At 39.6% G+C, this 19,646-nt stretch overlaps 2 protein-coding genes across 3 annotated transcripts; one reads left to right on the top strand and one right to left on the bottom strand.

The window, feature by feature from the left end:
* Positions 1-1,923: 1,923 nt before the first annotated feature.
* On the bottom strand, positions 1,924-8,704 carry MED19 (mediator complex subunit 19). Its single transcript, XM_026719730.2, has 5 exons — positions 8,451-8,704; positions 6,213-6,469; positions 4,080-4,176; positions 3,836-3,930; positions 1,924-3,647 (listed from the first exon to the last, which is right to left on the bottom strand). The coding sequence occupies exons 1-5, from the start codon at positions 8,653-8,655 to the stop codon at positions 3,579-3,581; spliced, it is 723 nt and encodes a 240-aa protein (XP_026575515.1). The 5' UTR covers positions 8,656-8,704; the 3' UTR covers positions 1,924-3,578.
* Positions 8,705-9,029: 325 nt separating this feature from the next.
* On the top strand, positions 9,030-19,177 carry TMX2 (thioredoxin related transmembrane protein 2). 2 transcript variants are annotated; one of them, XM_026719729.2, is made up of 8 exons: positions 9,030-9,253; positions 11,353-11,413; positions 13,800-13,913; positions 14,608-14,684; positions 14,812-14,918; positions 17,339-17,404; positions 17,768-17,897; positions 18,039-19,177. In XM_026719729.2, exons 1-8 carry the CDS (start codon positions 9,065-9,067, stop codon positions 18,183-18,185), a joined length of 891 nt encoding a protein of 296 aa, XP_026575514.1. In that variant the 5' UTR covers positions 9,030-9,064; the 3' UTR covers positions 18,186-19,177. The 2 variants fall into 2 exon arrangements, with proteins under 2 accessions (XP_026575514.1, XP_087776884.1); XM_087920758.1 differs by lacking the exon at positions 13,800-13,913.
* Positions 19,178-19,646: the final 469 nt, after the last annotated feature.

Genomic DNA, 19,646 nt, shown 5'->3' on the forward strand with positions numbered 1-19,646 from the left:
TTCTCTACTACTTGTTGAATGCCTTCACTGTGTTCCATGATATATCCAATGCCTTGGATTATTTTTTTTGTACCCTTCTTCTGACTGGCATGGCTTTTGCTCTAAGAGGCAACCGAGCCAGAAAAATCCTACTAGAACAGTTCAACTTTATATGGGTGGCTTGATAAGTCTGTGGTTGACACTGGGCTCAGGTTCGAAACCTAAATATTGCACAATAAGGTGAGCTCCCATCCTCACCCTACCTCCTGCCAACCCAGCAGTTTGAAAGCATGCAAATGTAAGTAGATAAATAGGTATCACTTTCGTGGAAAGATAGCAGTACTCCATGAGGTCATGCTGGCCACGACTCAGAAACATCTTCGGATGGCACTGGCTCAATTGCCCTTGAAATAGAGATGAGCACAGCCTCGCCTATAATTGGCAATGATAAAGTCTGCAGGGACTCTTTTGCCTCATTTCTTCTGATACCTTCCAACAACGAAATCCCTTTCATGCTCTGAAAACTCTTTGCAGACCATGGCTTTTGCTGTAAGAGGCAAAACTGAGTAAATGTCAGAAAAAAAATCCTACTAAAACAGCTGAACTTTATATGGACTTGATCAGTCACTTTAATTGCTGGCAGGTGTGTACTGACTTCTATTTATCATCAGTTTGAATGTGATTATTTCTGAATGTCACAACCCTACTTATAAGAAGGCATGAACACTTATGTAGTCACATTATTCCAATTTTTTTATTCCCCCCCCCTATCAAAAAATGTTTGCATTTTCAGTTGAAATTTACTGCTTATGTGTTATATTAAAGATGGGGTGGGGTGGGGGGAATCTGAAGTATGAGAAACTGGAAAAGTACCGGGCCTTTCGAAGAAACTAGAAAGACTGTGGAAAATAAGGGCAAATGTGATCCCAGGGATGGTAGGAGCACTCGGGGCTGTGACTTCTTACTACTCAAAGGTATCATCTCTCCCTCAACTTGCAAGGAATCTGTCATGTGCTTTGATACTGGAAAATATCAATACAGCAATGTGATCCATATATTCTTGTGCGAAATGTCAAGCTTGATAGTAATTTCTTTTGAGTGACCCAATAGGTTTATCAATCATTTGCACCTGAAACTCTTAGGTTGCTGACAGGTCATCTGCTTCATTCTTGATCACACAAATCAGCTCTTCCCACATATGGTGGTGGTGGGAAGGTCAGTGATACACAGGATTTATATCAACATGCTGATTGCCATAAACAACCTGATTCGGAGGTGAATTTTAACTGGAGAGACTCTTTCGTCAACTGAAAATTTTACCATGGTGTGTTGATTAAATTAACTTATGATTACCCATTTCAGGTTTTCATTTCATAAACAATGCCCACTCAATTTTTTTTCCTCACAGCAACTTCCTAACAACTGAAGTGAAATAACAGATGATAAAGAACACACAGTTTCTAGCATAGCAACACTATCATCCATAAGTGTTTCTTAACACTGAAGGCATTACTTTCCATTCAGCTTTTATAGTTCACCTAGCACAAACCCCTCCCTGCCCAAGCAGACTCTCAACAATTTCCAACAGTTATAACAAGTATAGCAACAGCTGTTCACAATTTGCTATCATTGGTTTTGTGATTATAGGTTTGAATTAACCTTTCAGTTGCTTAAATAGCTTACCATCAATTCAGGAGGGAAAAGGAAGGGGGAAGAAACTCAACTGCTTCTTTCTCCTCAGATAATCAGCTGTAAACTTGTATTTCTATTATGTTACTTCCTTCCTATTTGAATCAATGAAGGATATAAGAGCATAAATAACCATGTTTAAGGCTGTTGCATAAGATACATCAGTTACCAAACCTACCCTTCTTTGACCCTTTAAGCCAATTAGTCAAGGAATAATAGTTTGCACCTGAAATTGGTGTAACAATTTCTCTACTTCATGGAACATATTTATTTTGGGATGAAGCAAGCTGCTCTGTACAAGCTAGGAGCATAAAAGTCATTTAGAATATAGAATCAATCATTAGAAAACTTAGATACTATAAACCCAAGCATCCCCATCTGCTATTCAAATGCTATAAAAGAAACTTTTTCAATTTTTCAATAACCAAATATGATAGGGAAGGTCCCTGAAAGTATTTCCTAACCCTTTTCTTTGGTCAAAAATGGTTATTTTTTACAATCAAGGCCACAATATTGGGGTGAAAGTTCATCCAAGCTATTTTTATGATAGTGTTATGATTTCTCTAAAACAAAATCAGCTGCAGATGTAGAAAGAGGTGAAAATGCCCACCTGTCTTTTTGCTTAAAGCAAAGGAGTCCTATGAAAAGCTGCTGCCTAGTTGCCCATATACAGTACTGTTCCTAAGTTAAATGCCCACTCACAATTTTATTTGAAGGAAATTGCAAAAGCATTTTAGTAGGGTTCTCCCATATTACATGAAATTGATCCTAAGAGGCATTGCTGAAAGCCTTACTATTCTTTTGCAAGCAAGAAGAGGCAGCAAAGAGCAAATATTTCTCAATCATGAACATTTTGCTTCATATTTTCCCCAGTTATTTTAAAATGGAGCCAGATTATAATTCTCTCTGATGTTTAGAACAGGAAAAGAAGCAAATTAAATAGTTTTAAGTAATAATTTTTGCCAGCATACTTGTAATGAGATAGTGAGGTCAAAGAGAGCAAAATATGCTTAACAGAAGGAATGAAAAATAAGGTTCCTGGAAATGGCTTTATATATTCAATTTAAATCTCCCAACATATTTCTCCTTCCTCCTGGCAAAAATTAAATCTACTTCTTTAATTAAACAAGGGAATGTGTAGAAAAATATTTACCTTATAAGTGATTCTTTGAAGAAAAGAATTTTACAACAATCTTGTCCTCTAATTCACAGATTATCATTTCCTATTGACATCTTTTACTGTTACATGGATTTTGGTCAATACTTTGTATTAGTTGTTCATGTTATTCTAAAGCAGATCTACTCCTCACAAAACTAATAACATGGAAGTGAAATCCAACCTTATATTGTTTTTCCTGCCAATTTAAAATTTTGTCTTTTCTTCTCCTCTACCCAAAATAGCTTAAGTCACATAAGGTGTTTTTATCACACTACTTATCCAACCTATATCTCAAGCAACTTCTGGAATTTCTGCTCACAATTTATTAATTGCAAAATAATTCAGAACTGTTTGCAATACAACACAGGAAAAGTCCAGTACTCAGGATTCCTTGAAATCATTAGCATCTCCTCCAACAGAGATTTAATTAAAATATGAAACAAACGTATCCCAACTTAGTCAGGATCATTTTTTTTACAAAACACAAAATAATATACAGTACATAATTTCCATATAAAGGCCTCAGCTTCCATGTCCCAAGCAAAGTCTGTGTTCTTTGTAGAGAAAGCTATGAAGTCCTGAAGCTCCATCCAATATAATCTTTTATATACTGCTCCGAAAGATGAAAAGGAGATATACAAGGTAGTTGTGGTTTTCCTGTCCTTAATCTTCCTCTTCCTCTTCCTCCTCCTCTCAATATGTCTGTAGCATTTCATGGAGAACTCTCTTTAATATAATCTTGGGTAGGATCCTACCGGAGGCTGCTACTGCTACTGGCTTGTGAGCTGCCCACACCTGGATGTTCAGGGCTATGGCGATTCTATTTTAAAAAAACACACACAGAGACACAAATAAGAAATTCCAGAGGCAATAAAAACAGCCATGTAGATTTTCTTGGCCCAAAAAGCTATCTTAGATCTGATGCCAAACTCTAAGCAAAGTACTTAACTTTGTTGTTTTACAATGAACTTATAAATATCAACAGCTGAAAACTATTTTCCAACTTACCTTTTTTTTCTTTTTCTCTTTTTTCTTTCTTTTCCGTTCAGGATCATCCTCTTTCTTTTTCTTCTTTTTCTTATGATCAGAATCCGAGGGCGTTTCTGGTAAAATAAGAGAGAGCAATTGAAGAAGATATTTGTTTTAGAAGGAGGGAGTGATTCAATTTAGGCTATCAGGCTGAACAATTCTATATCAGCAATATGTGTGTGGGGACATTATTATCATATGTCCTAAAAAATAGACTTCTCACCTGGAGGGACAGGGTCTTGGGTTCGGCTCTGCTTATGTTTATGCTTATTTTTTTTCTTAGGTGGCTGGATGTGCATTAAGCGACATTGTTCTGGCAACTGGTGTAACAAAAACAGAAAGACACATCAATACATGAACTTCCCAAGTACCATCGAAGAAAACATATATAATAGACTTCCAGGTCTATATTTTTTGCAAGCTGATCAAATAATATTCTCCATCAAATTTTCCATTAGAAAAACTTCTACTACAGACAGTACAGAACTCTTCACAATGGTAATTGGGACCAGAATTTCCATTGCTAAGTGAAATGTTCGTAAAACATGACATCATATGACTCGACTACTTAGTGACAACAGTTCTGGCACTTCTGATTGCTGTTATGAAGTGCAACATCACATGGTCGCCATTTGCAACCTCGTGCCAGCTTCTCCATTGACTCTGCTTGTTAGAAGCTGGCAGTGAAGGTTGCAAATGGCAATCACATACTGTGGAACATTGTGATGTCATAATTGTGAGCTGGGGGCTATGACTGGTTGGACACTGTAAACATAAATATGAGGACCAGTTGTAAGTAGCACCATCATAAATTTGAACTGTTTTTAAAAAATTAAAATTAATTTTTTAAAAAATTTGAACTGTTATTGAAGTACTGGTCATTAAGCAAGGACCACCTGTATATTCACTTAGCTTATTGCAAATTAAGGATTTATGTGCTAAAGCAAAATTATTCTAATCTAGATTTTCATCACTTCCAGCTTCTAACTTTACAAATGCAGCACTGCAAAGCTTTCTGGCTTCAAAATGAGAACCAGCACAGTATAGCACTCCAATATTGAACTAGAGAGAGAAAAACTCATGAAAACCTATACCCTCAGCTAGAGAAATTTACTTGGGTAACCTTAGACTTATCACTTATCCTCCGCCTGAACGTCTCAGATTGTTCTGAGGATAGAGAAAATCAGGATATAAATGTAATGAATAAATACATGAAATGCAGATACAGGGTCTCTTATGATCAGATCTCTCATAACTCTTAGGAATACTTATCACAGATAATTACCATTTTTGACCAATCCAATAGCTATGACAAATATATCAACAAAAAAGATTTGCTGGTTGTTTGAGATGACAATTTTAACAAGGATTTATCATTTTCTCTTGCTTCTATTTGAACAACTAGACATGTTGTGCTAACATAGCCACTGTGGTTCTTGTTTCACTGTACTGTGCAAACTTTATGGCTCAGTATATCATATGCTGAGACCCTCTTTGAGGGAAATAGACTGTTTAGAAATATGAAATATAAATATGTACAGATTCTATAAATATAAGGTGAAAGACAGGTTCAACAATTCCTTTTTAAAGGATAACCTCTTTTACCCGCTTTGCCTGGAATTTCTTCCTATCTTCAACCTTAAAAGTCTATTCTGATAGAGTATAACCAGAGTTATTTTATTTTATTTTATTGGGGGGTGGGGGGGCAGTGGTTGCCTTTAAGTCAGTCTTTATTCCTGGCAAGTACATAGATATTCTAGACATTTTCTGGCAACATTTTCAGAAGTTGATTATTGTTGCCTTTTTCCTAGGACTGACTGGTCCCAAAGAATCTGGCTTGCTTCCATCCATAGGATAGAAGGAGAACTCAGGCTTCCTCATTCCTATACAGAACCATAATCAATAGTCACGCGCTATATACCATATTCTAAAAGATTCCAGTCCACTTGATTCTTGGGCTGGCAAGGTGTCTATACTATAGCATCCACACTGCCCAGAACACCCTGAATTCCTTTTTTATAAGGTACAACATGGTCAATATCTAATAAAGTACACACAGTATTCAAGATTTTTGCACTGTAGTCTGTCATTTAAATTACTTATTTATTTGCATCTAGGTTGTAATGTAGTTCCACAAATATGTCTACTGACATATGGCTGATAATCAATATGCTTAGAGGTGAATTTATATTCAGATTCTAAACTGATAATTGTCAGACCATAACAAACAAACCTGTAATATTCTTAGTTACCAGTTTGGCAAGTTTCTTTTTCATTCGAGGCATCACTGTGTGTTTTGTTTATAATAGTTAAAAACCTTTAGTATAACATGTCTTTCATCCAAAGCATAACTCACCGGGCCAGCATGGAGACGAAACCCTGTTAACATGGCACCAGTGATAGGGTTGAATGAGCTACCGCAAATGGGAGGTTTTTCAATTAAAGAACGCAAGCTGCTGTTATCATGTGAGCCTGGCAAATCGATCATTCCTGGCAGATCAGGCAGAAAGTTGCTGAGCTTCTCTTTCACCTTTTTGCCACAGAATTTATTGTAGGCATGCTCTAAGTTGTAGTGGGTGATCAAATTTGTGCTTCCCGTTAGTTCTGTGGTACCTGGCAAGAAATGAATAACATCGAAAAGTAACAATGTTACTGATTGTTTTGCCTAAATTAACAGCACAGATAAAAAATTTAAGAAACCCCTAAAATTTGGTAGAAGCTGATTTTGAAACCAGGCAAATAACAATGACAATGATACAAATCCTATTTTATATGACCTGAAATACTAGCAGTGAGAATTGAATTATTTAAAACATTTACAGCCTGGCCTTAACATAAGATCGTTTGATGCATTATACTCAAGAAAATATTAAAGCTAAAAAACCAAGTAAAACAGACACACCCTCTCCTTACCCAGTGACCCTAATGTTTCTTAAATTGGAAGCAAAATGCTTTCTAAGTGAGTATATGACTGAAAGAGGAAGAGAGATGCTGTGAAGATCTCTAGTGGCTACCATCTCATTTAGATTGTTATAAAAATATCCCAATAAAAGAGGAACATAGACAAACCATAAGCAATAAATCTTACTTTAAGATCAGAGATTTATTTCATGAGCAATTTGGAACATGAAAAGCCATCATAACATTACTTATATCAATAACCCATTGCAATGAGGTCCAGAAACAGTAGCTAACCCCATAAAGGATACCTACTATCAGTGGCCATGATTTGAGATTTACCCCCTCCTTTTATACCAGGGGTCTTCAAGCTTAACAGCTTTAAGACTTGTAGACTTCAACTCCCAGAATTCCTCCTCCAGTCATGTTAGCTCAGGAATTCCGGGAGTTGAAGTCCACAAGTCTTAAACTTGCCAAGTTTGAAGACCCTTGTTTTATACCCTTCTTCTGAAGCCCACCCAGTGGCATGTAATCTTACTGGATTTACTTCCCCCATACTGAACGTCAATTAACTCACTTGTAGGTATATGCCAATTTGCTGACCATCTGCTACTTTCAGTTCCCATTTTTCTCAGTGTCCCAGAGATTCGTGATCCAAAATAACTCTAAAATTGAACACTGCACAACTTTCCAAAGCTAAAATACAGGTAGTCCTTGACTTACAACCATAATTGAATCCAACATTTATGTTGCTATGTGAGACATTTCTTAAGTTAATTTTGCCCCATTTTATGACTTTGCTTGCCACATTTGTTAAATGAATCCCTGCAGTTGTTAAGTTAGTAACACCACTGTAAAGTGAATCTGGCTTTCCCCTTGAATTTGCTTGTCTGGTGGTTGCAAAAGGGGATCACGTGATCGCAGGACACAGCAACCGTCATAAATATGAGCCAGTGTCCAAGTTCTGATTACCTGACCAAGGGGATGCTGCAATGATCATAAATGTAGAAAACAGTCATGTCACTTTTTTCCGTGCCGCTGTAACTTTGATCGGTCACTAAATGAACTGTTGTTAAGCAGAGGACTACCTGTAGTCCTGCTTACATAAGTGGAGAAAATGACTAACTTTGTAACCCGATGCATATTTGCTCTCAGTGACAGAAATTTCACGAACAGGCATGGCTACCCACTTAAGATGGGTTGTACAACTTTTCAGAGGAGGGCAGATTTTTGAAGGGACACGCAGCAGCGCCTGTAGTAGCCCAAATGAGTCACAAAGAAGCAACAGTTGCGGGACGAACCGAGCGGCCACACGCTCCTTTACTCTCGTACAAATGCCACAAAACTCGCCCACCACCGTTCCCACAAGAAACTTCGATGGCTTTTAACTCGAGGACGCCAAAGACACGCAAACGAGGCCATTCCCCGGCTCGTTCAGTGGCCCGAGCAACTGCCAGTCGCGCGAGTTGCCACCCACTCGGCGCTTCAGCCCAGCAGTCAAGCCTCTACAGAGGCTGGGCCCGAGTCCCCGCAAAGGCGGGGCAACTGCCCATCAGCCGCAGCGAGCCATTCTATTGGCACATCCCCCCCGTGATGTATTAAATCCGTCAAGCAACACGGAGCAGAACAGCAACGCCCGCCTCGAGGCGGCGGTTGGTTACAGAGCTCCTGAAGCCCGCCCCTTACAAGCCACTACCTGGTAACTCGCGCATTAGGTAAAAGGGACCGCTGGCTGCCGCCGCTTTGCGTGCTGCCTCTTCTCCGACCGAAGTCACCGTTGGTACAGGAGGCTGTCCAGTGCCGGGGCCTCCCGGTTTTCCTGGGCCAAAGCCTAGCGCGGCAGCTGTTGTAGACGGAGGAGGTTCTGTCCCTCCGAAGAGAGCAGAAAAATTCTCCATCATCCCGGCGTGCTTTGCGCAGTCTCCTCCTATTGGCTTCGCATCTGACGTTTTTCTACGTTTGCTCCGGCGTCATTGGAAGGCGGGGACCCCTCCTCTGCATACGATTGGCTAAATTTACCTGGAACTGATACGATATGATACGATGGTTGCTTAGCAGAACGAGACCCTTTTAAATAGCGGAATTACGTCAATGTTACACGTCAGAGAACGAAAGCCGTCCCTCGGGTTGCCGTTCTGAAGAGTTTCAGGGCGATACTCTCCCAGCCAATGAGGGCATAGCGTTGTCCACGGAGGCCCGCCTTTCCTTTGATCGACGTTGTCACCCACCGCTCAATCAAAAGCAAAAGAAGGGGACTCGGGGTGGGCGGGAGGCCGTCCTGCGACGGATCTTGGTCGGCGAGAGGTGAAGATGGCGGTTTTGGCCCCTTTGTTGGCCCTCTTCTATTCGGTGCCTGGGCTTTGCCGCTGGCTGGCGCAGCCTTACTACCCGCTCTCCCTCCTCCTTTCGGCAGCCTTCTTGTTGGTGCGGAAGGTGCCACCGCTATGCCACGGACTGCCCAGCCAGCGGGAAGACGGGAACTCCTGCGACTTCGACTGGGTAAGATCGGCCTCCGGAGACCCACAGGCGGTTCTCCTGGTGGCCTGCATCGGGTTTGGCCTTGCATCGCTTCCTGGGTCTGCTTCTTCGGCAAGTGCCTGCAGGCCTTTTCATGCTTCGGAGTCCTGGGTAGGGCGCCCCGGGGCTCCCACATTTCACCCAGGAATCACGCTACAAGCGGGATCCGAGCAGCTTCCTACTTTGACCGTCTCCCAAGAGCCGATGGTAGTGAGGCCTTGAATTTACTGGTTCGAAGCTGCGTTTGGAGGAGCATGTTCCGGCATCTAAAAGCTCATACAGTCGGTTAAGCATGAGTGCAGAAATGACGGTCGACCTCTGAGAAGTCCCTCTGTAGTGTCGGGCAGTTTTCCTTTCTCGCCTCTAGGGATGTGATCCTTAAGTGTAGCGGTTAACATGGTGGAGATTTTCACCTGTTTTAAATTTCTAGTACTCATTTTGGGATGTGGGGGTGTGGTCTTCGCTCGTGGCACGCCCCAGTAAGCGGAGACCTGTCGTGCAATCCATTCAAATCGGCTTTTTTCAAGCGGACATTGTACAAATGTTTTGAAAAATAAGTTTCCACCATCCGTGGTGAGATTGTAGATATTTAATTGAGGAAGCTTATCACTGCAGGTCCACACAAGTTTTTAAGAACGTCTTCTGAGCTTTGAAAAGCTTGTTTAATCTTAGGTTCGGAGTAGGTGGGTAATCTCTCTAATTCTGTGTATACATGCCCATGTGAAGAGCCACACATGAGTTACTTTGATCAATATATTGTGAAGAAGCTCTGATTTGTACAGGGACCAGCTAATGGTTTCTGTTTGTCAGAACAAAAGCGTACATTTTCAGTATCTTCAAGAATTAATTGAAGTCTATGTCCATGTTAAGGACATTTTTAAGTGAAAGGTTCAATATACAAAAGGTATGCATCTGCTAAAAAAATCAGCCTGTTAATGGACAATGAAGTCTTGAAAATAATGATACCAGTATCATAATACCCCTATATAGACTAATAATAAGACCACATCTGGAATAATGGAGGTGGAAAAAGCACAGAGGACTTTTATTTATTAAATTTTATGCCACCTATAAGGTGACTGGGCAGTTATCAAGGGGCTATCAACCATTAACGGCCTGGCTGGAGCATCTTCCCCATGAGGAAAAGTTGCAACATATGGGACTTTTTGGTTTAGTCAGCATATTTAAAACAAAACATTTGTGATATGGATAAAGTGGAGAAGCTACTTTCCCTCTCAAAATACTAGAACTAGCAGTCACCCAATGAAATTAATCTTGAAAGGATCAGGACCGGCAATATTTTGGTCATCCAATGTGCAATTAAAATTTTGTTATCAAATGTGGCTGCTACTACTAGTTTGGATAGTTTCAGAAAAAGTGTTGGCTCAATTCATGGATGTCATGGGGATCAATGACTTAACCTTGATAGTAGAGAGTACCTCTAAGTACCTCTGAAGACCACCTGCTGAGAAAGTAATAGACTTCTTTATGCAGTTAATTGGCAGCTAAGATCACATTGCTGAATTACTTGGGACAGGAGTCTAATCCAACAGTTTATATTCTAAAATTCATATGTTTAAGAGGCTGCAGAAGTATCTATTCTTGTATCAGGCTAACATGATTTCTTATGAAACATTTTATAATCTGGATGTTTCTGTAAGAGCAGAATATTCTATTCTGCAATCGCTGAACAAGTGGTGCAATGTGTAGGAACATCACTGAAGATAAATTGTATGATTTAATAAACCTTGCAGTTACTGAAATATCTTAAAATGTCATTGCATCCAGATTATGTAAATAATTTAATAAATACCCCAAATATATTTAGATTCCAATGTATGGTATTGCAGCTGTATTCACATACCGAAAGATTGCACATCCATCTGCTTGCTTTGTGGCCTTTTTTTCAAAATGGGCAGCTGTGTAATGGTATCACAGATTAATTTGCCACAGCTATACTATGATGTTGAAAAGCTATACTATGATGTTGCATTTAACACTGTTCTTGTGTCTAGTTAACTTTTTTTTTGCTCCTCCCCTTCTACTGACTCCTTAAGTACCCAGTTTTGCTTTCTTTTTAGCGGGAAGTAGAGATCTTAATGTTTCTGAGTGCCATTGTGATGATGAAGAATCGCCGATCCAGTAAGTAATGCTATTTGTGGATAGGGAAAATATCTACACCTGTATCTTACATTCCTGGTCTTTCTATTTCCACAGAAAGCAAGGATCTTCTATAATTTCAAGAATTATTCAAAGACAATAACATGATGTGATAGAAATCTTAGCTGGATTGTTTTCCTCCTTTCAAATGAAATACCGTATATCTCCCAGGTTATTAGATGAAGACTTTCTCAGTCCCTTATTCGTGGCTCTTCTGTGAACTGGAAGGAATGTACAACTGGTTAGAATATGGGTGGGGGGAGATGTGCACTTATGTTTAGAATTGGAGATTCATATTCTATTATTGTATTACACAGCAGATGAATTTTTAATTGTCATTTTTGAAATATTTAGAAAAAAACTCCATAGGTAGGTTTTATTTGTACGGGAAGTTGTTCTAATGGATAATCAGACTGCTTCAACCTGAGTAAACAGCTACTGCAGAATGGAATGCATGTGGAACTTTATGCCATGGTCTTATCTTTGTACAATAAATAAGACAAAAAGCTTGCAAGGTATAGACTCCCAGAATACAATGGCTTAATTTTCTTTTTGCATTCCTATTAGAGGAAGGGCTTTAAAAGGAATTTGCTTTATAAATGGGTAGGAACTATCTAAAGACATGAAGGGTAACATGTTCATGCACTTAACGTGCTATGTGATGCATAGGGACAAGCAAAGAAAATCAGAGGGATAATAAGGGTGAAATAAGCTGTAGTGCCTGAGATAATGAGTCAAGCATGGCGGAATGGCAGAATAAATAACCTAAACCAGTGGTGGCTAACCTTTCTGTGCCAGAAATTGTGTGTGTGTGTGCCTGCGCGCTCACATGCCAGCACCCAGAAGTCAATGTGCATGCTCCCTGCGCATGCGTGCACAATCCCTCCCCCGCGTCCCCGTTACCTGCACTGCACCATAAATGGCTTTGGGTGCCACCTGTGGCACGTGTGCCAAAGGTTCGCCATCACGGACCTAAACCTACCAAAACAGTATGCTTATTAGTTTCATTCTAATGATAGATTCATTCATTCATTCATTCTGTTCCTTATCAGATACAAAAGATGGAAGTGGTTGCTGAGTAAAAGGAAATTATTAGGTTTTAAAAAACTATATAAATACTGAAATGGAAATGCATAAAATGTGGTAGATTGTATGCTTATGAGATGGGAGGGGAATCAGCATTTTTAAATGAACATCAGCTTCCAAAGCTTGGCCACTCTTAGAACTTCCTCCTACTTTGTCGGAACAAGTCAGCAGCCTAAACTGTCCAAGCAAAAGGCGAGGCAAATTTTGATAGTGTGAACAAGTGTAATGCCTACTCCTACAAAGAAATACACAAACCTCCAATGAAAAAACATAATTATTCTAAAATGAGCCCCACTAGGGATTTGGGAAATGGCAGACTGGTATTGTTTATCTTTTTAAAGGCATATTTTAGTAGTCCTTCTACTGCAGCTATATCTGCATCTTGCCATTAGATGTCTATAGACATTTTTTCTGCTGAGGCTTGCAGTTTAACTTTGCAATGGAATAATGCCAATGAACTGCTTAGCTGTGATTTATTAAAAACTATTTAAGAGTCATTATCCAGAGACAAAAGTTTGGGCTTTTCTGATTTACTTATCTCCAGGCAAGAAACCTAACAGGGCTGTGACTTTTGCATACGAGCTCATTATGGCAAGAACTTACTTATACTTGTCAAAGGAAAACCTGCGCTATGTCATGAGCCACTCAGTCCCTGAGTGAAGACTCAGCAAGTAAGGTAAAAAGCATGGGGTGCTTCAGCAATGGGGGAGACCCTGGGAAGCCCATTGCAGGCCATGCATGTGTCTCTCTCTCTGATCAGTGTCTGAAAAGCCTGTTTGGATTTCAGCAAGAAAGATTTTAAGCCCCTCAATGGAGAGATATGCATGGCCTCCTAGAGTCTCTCCCATTCCTCTCAGGCATCATCCCGCTTCTTGGAACTCCAGCAGCTTAATGGCCCACAACCAGGAATTCCAGGGTTTCAGTTGTTGAGTTGGAGCAATCACATGATTTCTCTCTTAATAATTACTTTGCTCTACAACCAAGTTGGCATCCTGATTGTTGTTGTAAACAGAGGGCTACCTGTAGCATATGCTAAATTTTTACTCAGTCCACAGCCCACTTTTTTCCTTAATTTTTTTCTTGAGAGTGGAGATTGTATAAATTAATTTATCATTATAATGAGTTTTAACAGCGCAAAATTTGAGGATCTCAGATGTCAATTACAAAAATACAATGCTGTAAATTGACTTTCAGGTTGTCTTAGCTTACTGTAGTCATTACTTGATCCAGGAGTGTTTTATAATATCCTGCTAATCATCTGCTTTTATCTCTGTTTCACAAGTCACTGTGGACCAGCATGTGGGGAATATCTTTATGTTCAGCAAAGTGGCCAATGTCATCCTTTTCTTTCGTCTTGATATCCGGATGGGGCTGCTCTATCTCACACTCTGCTTAGGTGAGGTCTCTGGGATGGGGCTCTATTTACATTCTTTGTGTAGGGATTGATCCCAGAAATAATTGGGCTCGAGCTATAAAATGACCTTTATCACTAGACACCCTGATCTAATGCATGGGATTTTGATTTGAAACATTACTCTGGTTTTCCACTTTGTCTCTCTCTCTCTGACTTTCTTATCATGATTCCTGGTGACAATAGGATAAACTTTCCCTGATTACTCTGTCTGAAATATCCAGATATTTTCAACCTATATTATATAAAAAGAAACACAACTTTTCTTTCACCAACCCTCCCTTTCTCCCTTTTTCTTTTTTTTCTTCCTTTTTTTCTCCCTTATTGATTCCACACGTTTGGCCTTTTTTGTTCCCTAACTGCCTTCCTGACCCTATTCTCTCAGCCTTTTTAATATTTCTTTCCCCATTTCATTCATTCACCGCTAGCTTCTTCTGTTGCTTCCAACCCCCCAAGCAAATACAAGAGTGTTATTAATAATAAATATTATTTGAAAAAATAGCACATAGCATTCTTTAATGAAAAACCTTGCCTGCAGATAAGTGTGCAAAATAAAAAATTTAAAAAAATTTTTTTTTAATTAAATGACCGTGTCCACTTGTGGAGCATGACTATCATGTATATGGCTTCTTCATCTTATCCTAGCTAGTGCTAAGATCTGCTTCTTGTGCATTTTCAGTATTTCTGATGACTTGCAAGCCACCTTTGTACTTGGGTCCAGAACACATCAAATATTTCAGCGATAAAACCATAGATGTGAGTATTTTTGTTTTTTTGCAGACCACTTGTTTTGGAAAGAGTTGGATAAATTTCTGACTTTTTTTAGCTATGTACCAGAATGTCATGTGTAATGTTTCCTTCTGCATTGATCCTTCTTTTACAGGATGAACTAGCCCGGGACAAGCGAGTGACCTGGATCGTGGAATTCTTTGCTAACTGGTCCAATGAATGTCAATCATTTGCTCCTATCTATGCTGATTTGTCTCTCAAGTGAGTGTTTGCATTTGATTAAATATTCTGAGACAGGGAAATTTTGGAGATGAAGCTGAGACTTATGTACTTCAGTTAGTCATAAATTACTGCCTATGGATCTGTATAAGTTATAGCTGTTTGCTTCATACTGCAAAATATATAGAGGTTATCTTCTGAAAATAATTTAAGATCTGTGTCCTTCCTAAAGCATTGTTTAAGGTTCACCCATTCCCCTCCTTCCAGCACACTTATTTTTAATGTGTCTCGCAGCTTCTAGTTTTACTTGATTAATGCACTGATGCTGGATTTAAGACTTCTTCCTTTGCTGTAATAATCACAAAACAGCAACTTTTTCAGTAATTGCAACTACATTTGAAAATAGCTGTGACTTAATAATAGTAATGACATGTACTTGGTATGCCTGAACTACAGCTAGGAAGAATGGGAGCAAAATGTACTAGTTTCTTCTCACCGCTAGGTAAGATATTTTTAGGTGCAGGCTTTTTTTCTCTGTCCTCCAGATAACCTTATTCTAACTAATGTTAGAGAAACCATTTTGTGCAAAGAGGAAAGAAAGACCACTCAGAGAACCAGCAGGCTACCAGTTATCCTCAAATTAGGTAGCTATTACAGGTAGCCCTCATTTAGTGACCAAAGTTACAGTGGCACTGGAAAATGTGACTTATGACTGTTTTCCATACTTATGACTGTTGCAGCATCCCCATGGTCATGTGATCAAAATTCAGGTGCTTGGCAACTGGTTGATATTTATGGCGGTTACAATGTCTTGGGGTTATGTGATTCCCTTTTGCGACCTTTTGACAAGCAAAGTCAATAGCAATAGCATTTAGACTTATATACTACTTTATAGTGCTTTTACAGCTCTCTCTAAGCAGTTTACAGAGTCAGCATATTGCCCTCAACAGTCTGAGTCCTCATTTTACCCACCTTGGAAGGATAGAAGGCTGAGTCAACCTTGAGCTTGGTCAGATTTGAACTGCCAAATTGCCAGCAGAGAGCAGAAGTGGCCTGCAGTACAGCACTCTAACCACTGCGCTACCGAATGGGGAAGCCACATTCACTTAACAACCCCGTTAGTAACTTACCAATTACAACAATTCCCTTAACAACTGTGGCAAGAAAAGTCATAAAATGGGGCAAAACTCACTTAACAAATGTCTCACTTAACAACAGAAATTTTGGGCTCACTTGTCGTAAGTCGAGGACTACCTGTAGTTATGTGGCCCCACCATTTTAGCCCACTGTATCTAGATAGGACAAGTGGGACTTGAAACAAGTATGTTTTTAATACTTCATTCCAACCTCCCCTTCCCAGTCATGTCTTTTCTGCTAATCATTATTCCATATTCCCAAAACATGCTAAAGGAATCCCTGAAAATTCACCATGGTACCACTGGCCTTGAATCTGCCTGGACACCCTCCAAATGTCTTGAACTCAACTCCAGCAGTCTCCAGCCATACCTGAGCATTCTGAGAATTGAAACCACCATACCTGGCAGGCGTCCTGGTTAAGAAAGACTGCCTCAAGTAGTCTGCACTCCCATGCACCATTTCAAAGACAAAATAATATATTGAATGAAGATAAAGCCACTGGGTTACTGGGACAGCAACATAGATACATTGGTGTTTTTTAGGATTGACGTTGCTAGTCTGAAATACTGAAGCACATGATTAAAAAGACTCATAGACTAGGCTTTGTAGTTGTATAAAAGCACTGTTGTTCTTGAGAAAAGTAAATGGAAATGGAAAAATATCAAATCCTTGTGGAGATTTGATTGTGATGTGGAGGAAAAGAACAGAGATCTAGAAGCAGAATTAATCTATTAGCTGTTTTGGATTAAAATCTCTGAATCGACCTGGATATAAGCCTCCCTACTCAGTATGTTGTTTACTTTTATGCTTGGGGTGTCCTTTTGGTAAGGTAAAGGTTCCCCTCACATATATGTGCTGGTCATTTCCAGCTCTAGGGGTTCTACAGCTCTAGACTCTAGTCTTTTGGTAGCTCTTGGTTAAGTGTTGGTAGTGTATGTTGCTGCCAGCAATAGCCAGCAGATGGCCACAGTGTAGTTTGGTGTTTGTTTGTTTTTTCACTCAGAAAAAAAAAATCTTTTCTTCTTGGTAATCGTGACTGTAGTTTAAAGAAAAAGAGTAATTCAGTTCTGCAATGTACAATTCTGGTTAGGCTGGGAAAACTCTTGTCTAACATAACTTGAGTTCATATTTGTTCATAAATCTTATTGTGTCACTTTGGGGAAGCTTGTTACACATAACTTTAATGGCTTAATTTGGATAAGACCGCAGTGAAAATTGCATTCCAATGAAGCAAAAAGAGATGAGGAAAATAAATGTTGCTATTACCAAATATTGTACTTGCTGGCATTTCCATGTATATGGTAATCACTGTTATATTTCACCAGATATAATTGCACTGGATTGAACTTTGGAAAGGTTGATGTGGGTCGCTACCCTGACGTCAGCACCAAGTAAGCCTTCAGCCTTTATACATATATAGAATGCTTAGACAGACTAGAATGTCAGATTTGTGGGAGGACATTGGGAAGATTTACTTTCTAATAGCTGGGCATTGCAAAAAGGGGAGGACATTGGTTGGTGATCTCATAGTATAATTAGTTAGGTTCGGAACTGTGGAAGAGATAGCAGACTGTAGTGGGAAGCACATTTCTAATTTACACATAATTATGGATCATATAATACCTGCAACTATCAAGATTTTGGTGGGTCCCAAGACATGTTCTTAGCCTGCTTGTTCATGAAGCCAGAAAATATTACCAACTTGATCAGACATCACATTTCAGAAATTATATTTGGACTTCATCTCTTCATAGGTACAAAATCAGCACCTCTCCTCTCACTAAGCAGCTGCCTACACTGATCCTTTTCCAAGGTGGTAAAGAACTGATGCGTCGGCCACAGATTGATAAAAAGGGACGAGCAGTTTCTTGGAACTTTTCTGAGGTATTCCCTTTAACTATAGTTGATAGAAAGCAAAAGTCCCTAGTAAAATGTCTGATAAATTACTAAATCATTGAAGCTGAGTTGTCACATTGGGAGCTAGAGGCTGGCACAAAGCAACAGTGATATATCTTTCTCTTACAGGAGAATGTGATCCGGGAATTCAACTTGAATGAGCTATACCAGAAAGCCAAGAAAATATCCAAGCATGCAGATGAGAACTTTGAGGAATTTTCAGAACAGTCCGCCATCACAGAACATCCTAATGGAGAAAGCAAGAAAGACAAATAGTGCCTGTAAGACTGGACCATAATGCTCTTACTATTAAGCTCTCCATTTGTTTCCATCCTGACATTATTCCCAGGATGTCATCCGAAGACTGCTTCCACCCAACAATGATGGTGCTGGAAGATGTGTGTAATCACTAAGACATTATCATTCTGGGCTCTGCTGTTGGCCATGGACCTATACATTTTCTTTTGAGTCTTGGTTGCAAATTTTCTTTCCAGGAGTCACCACTGACATTTAAATAATAGAACCAGCCAGAGAAAATCTTGGTGACCTCAAGGAGAGTATCACTTTGGAATGCAGGTTGCTTCTCTGGGAATTAGTAGGAGCTGTTAAGGAAAACACTAATAGGAGGGTAAATCTATTTCTTGTTTTATCGATATGATTTCAGTGGTTAAATTGGAAAAACCTACATCTCACATGAATCAACTCCATTCACTCTTGAAGGTTCGCTCTGAGAAGAGATTGGCATTTCTGACCAGTTTCTGCTACCGCTACCCTTTGCCCTATTATTATTGTGGTCATTGTTATTGTTATTAAGAAAGGTCTTGTGGTATCTTGTGGTCTTTTCTCTTTTTAGAAGCTAACGGGCAATAGTAGAATATTTGCTGAACTTGAAGTTGTGCCAGAAAACCAGTGGCTAATATACAGCTTTAAAAGATCTCCTGTCTTCTATAGTAACAGCTGGTAGCTTAGTGTAACTGTTTGACTTGGAGAAACTGCTGTTTCTATTGTCCATCTAATACTGCACTAAACAGGATTTAACTAATGTGTCACATGTTCTGGGACTACATTGGCAGACATTCCTAGCCAATGTGGCTATCTGGGTAGAACAAGGGTTGGGCAAGTCTGTCCTTGCGTTTTTAGTTGCTCCACTCCGAAAATTGAGGGCTTGCCTGTAGGTGAAAACACTGCAATTCAGAACTGTTCATCCATGTTCATGCTTCCGTTAATGGTCTTGTACAGGTGCCTTTAATAAATCTGGGAGTGTTGTATTCCTGTGACCTTTTATTGATTTATTAGATTGTTGGTGGAGTTCCTGCCTTCATGGTTTGACTTTGGCTTGTTAAAAAAAATACAGTGTTCTAATGTTTAAATCAATTTGCTCAAGCTCAGCTCATTCTTTATCCAGCAGCATTTTTAGGCTTTTTCTTTTTCTGTTAGGGTACATTTATAGAAGATATGCAGAAAGCAAATGAGATTCACATTGGATGGGTTCACACAATTTATTAGGGTATATATATCTCCATCCTATCATTTGTACTCTAGAGCAGGGGTCCCCAACCGTCTGTGGAACAATTTCTACCGGGCTGCCGGTTTGCTGGGCACCGCCATCTTGTTTTGATGAAAAAGCAGCGTTTGGGTGCTGAAAGAATCCTCACGCCTTAGTTTCATCGAGGGGGGGGGGGCGGCTTCGAACAAAAGTAAGGCGCGAGGATTCTTTCAGCACGCATGGCAAGGCGA

This window comes from Pseudonaja textilis, chromosome 1, assembly GCF_049901715.1.
Source record: "Pseudonaja textilis isolate UNSWEBS1 chromosome 1, rPseTex1.2, whole genome shotgun sequence".
Classification (NCBI taxonomy): domain Eukaryota; kingdom Metazoa; phylum Chordata; class Lepidosauria; order Squamata; family Elapidae; genus Pseudonaja; species Pseudonaja textilis.

Coding starts and splice junctions, on each gene's coding strand:
- MED19 (XM_026719730.2), bottom strand. CDS start 8,655: ATGATGGAGAATTTTTCTGCTCTCTTCGGAGGGACAGAACCTCCTCCG. Junction 6,470..8,450: donor CCTAATGCGCGAGTTACCAG/GTAGTGGCTTGT, acceptor ATTTCTTGCCAG/GTACCACAGAACTAACGGGA. Junction 4,177..6,212: donor TTCGTCTCCATGCTGGCCCG/GTGAGTTATGCT, acceptor TTGTTACACCAG/TTGCCAGAACAATGTCGCTT.
- TMX2 (XM_026719729.2), top strand. CDS start 9,065: ATGGCGGTTTTGGCCCCTTTGTTGGCCCTCTTCTATTCGGTGCCTGGG. Junction 17,405..17,767: donor TACCCTGACGTCAGCACCAA/GTAAGCCTTCAG, acceptor ATCTCTTCATAG/GTACAAAATCAGCACCTCTC. Junction 17,898..18,038: donor TTTCTTGGAACTTTTCTGAG/GTATTCCCTTTA, acceptor TTTCTCTTACAG/GAGAATGTGATCCGGGAATT.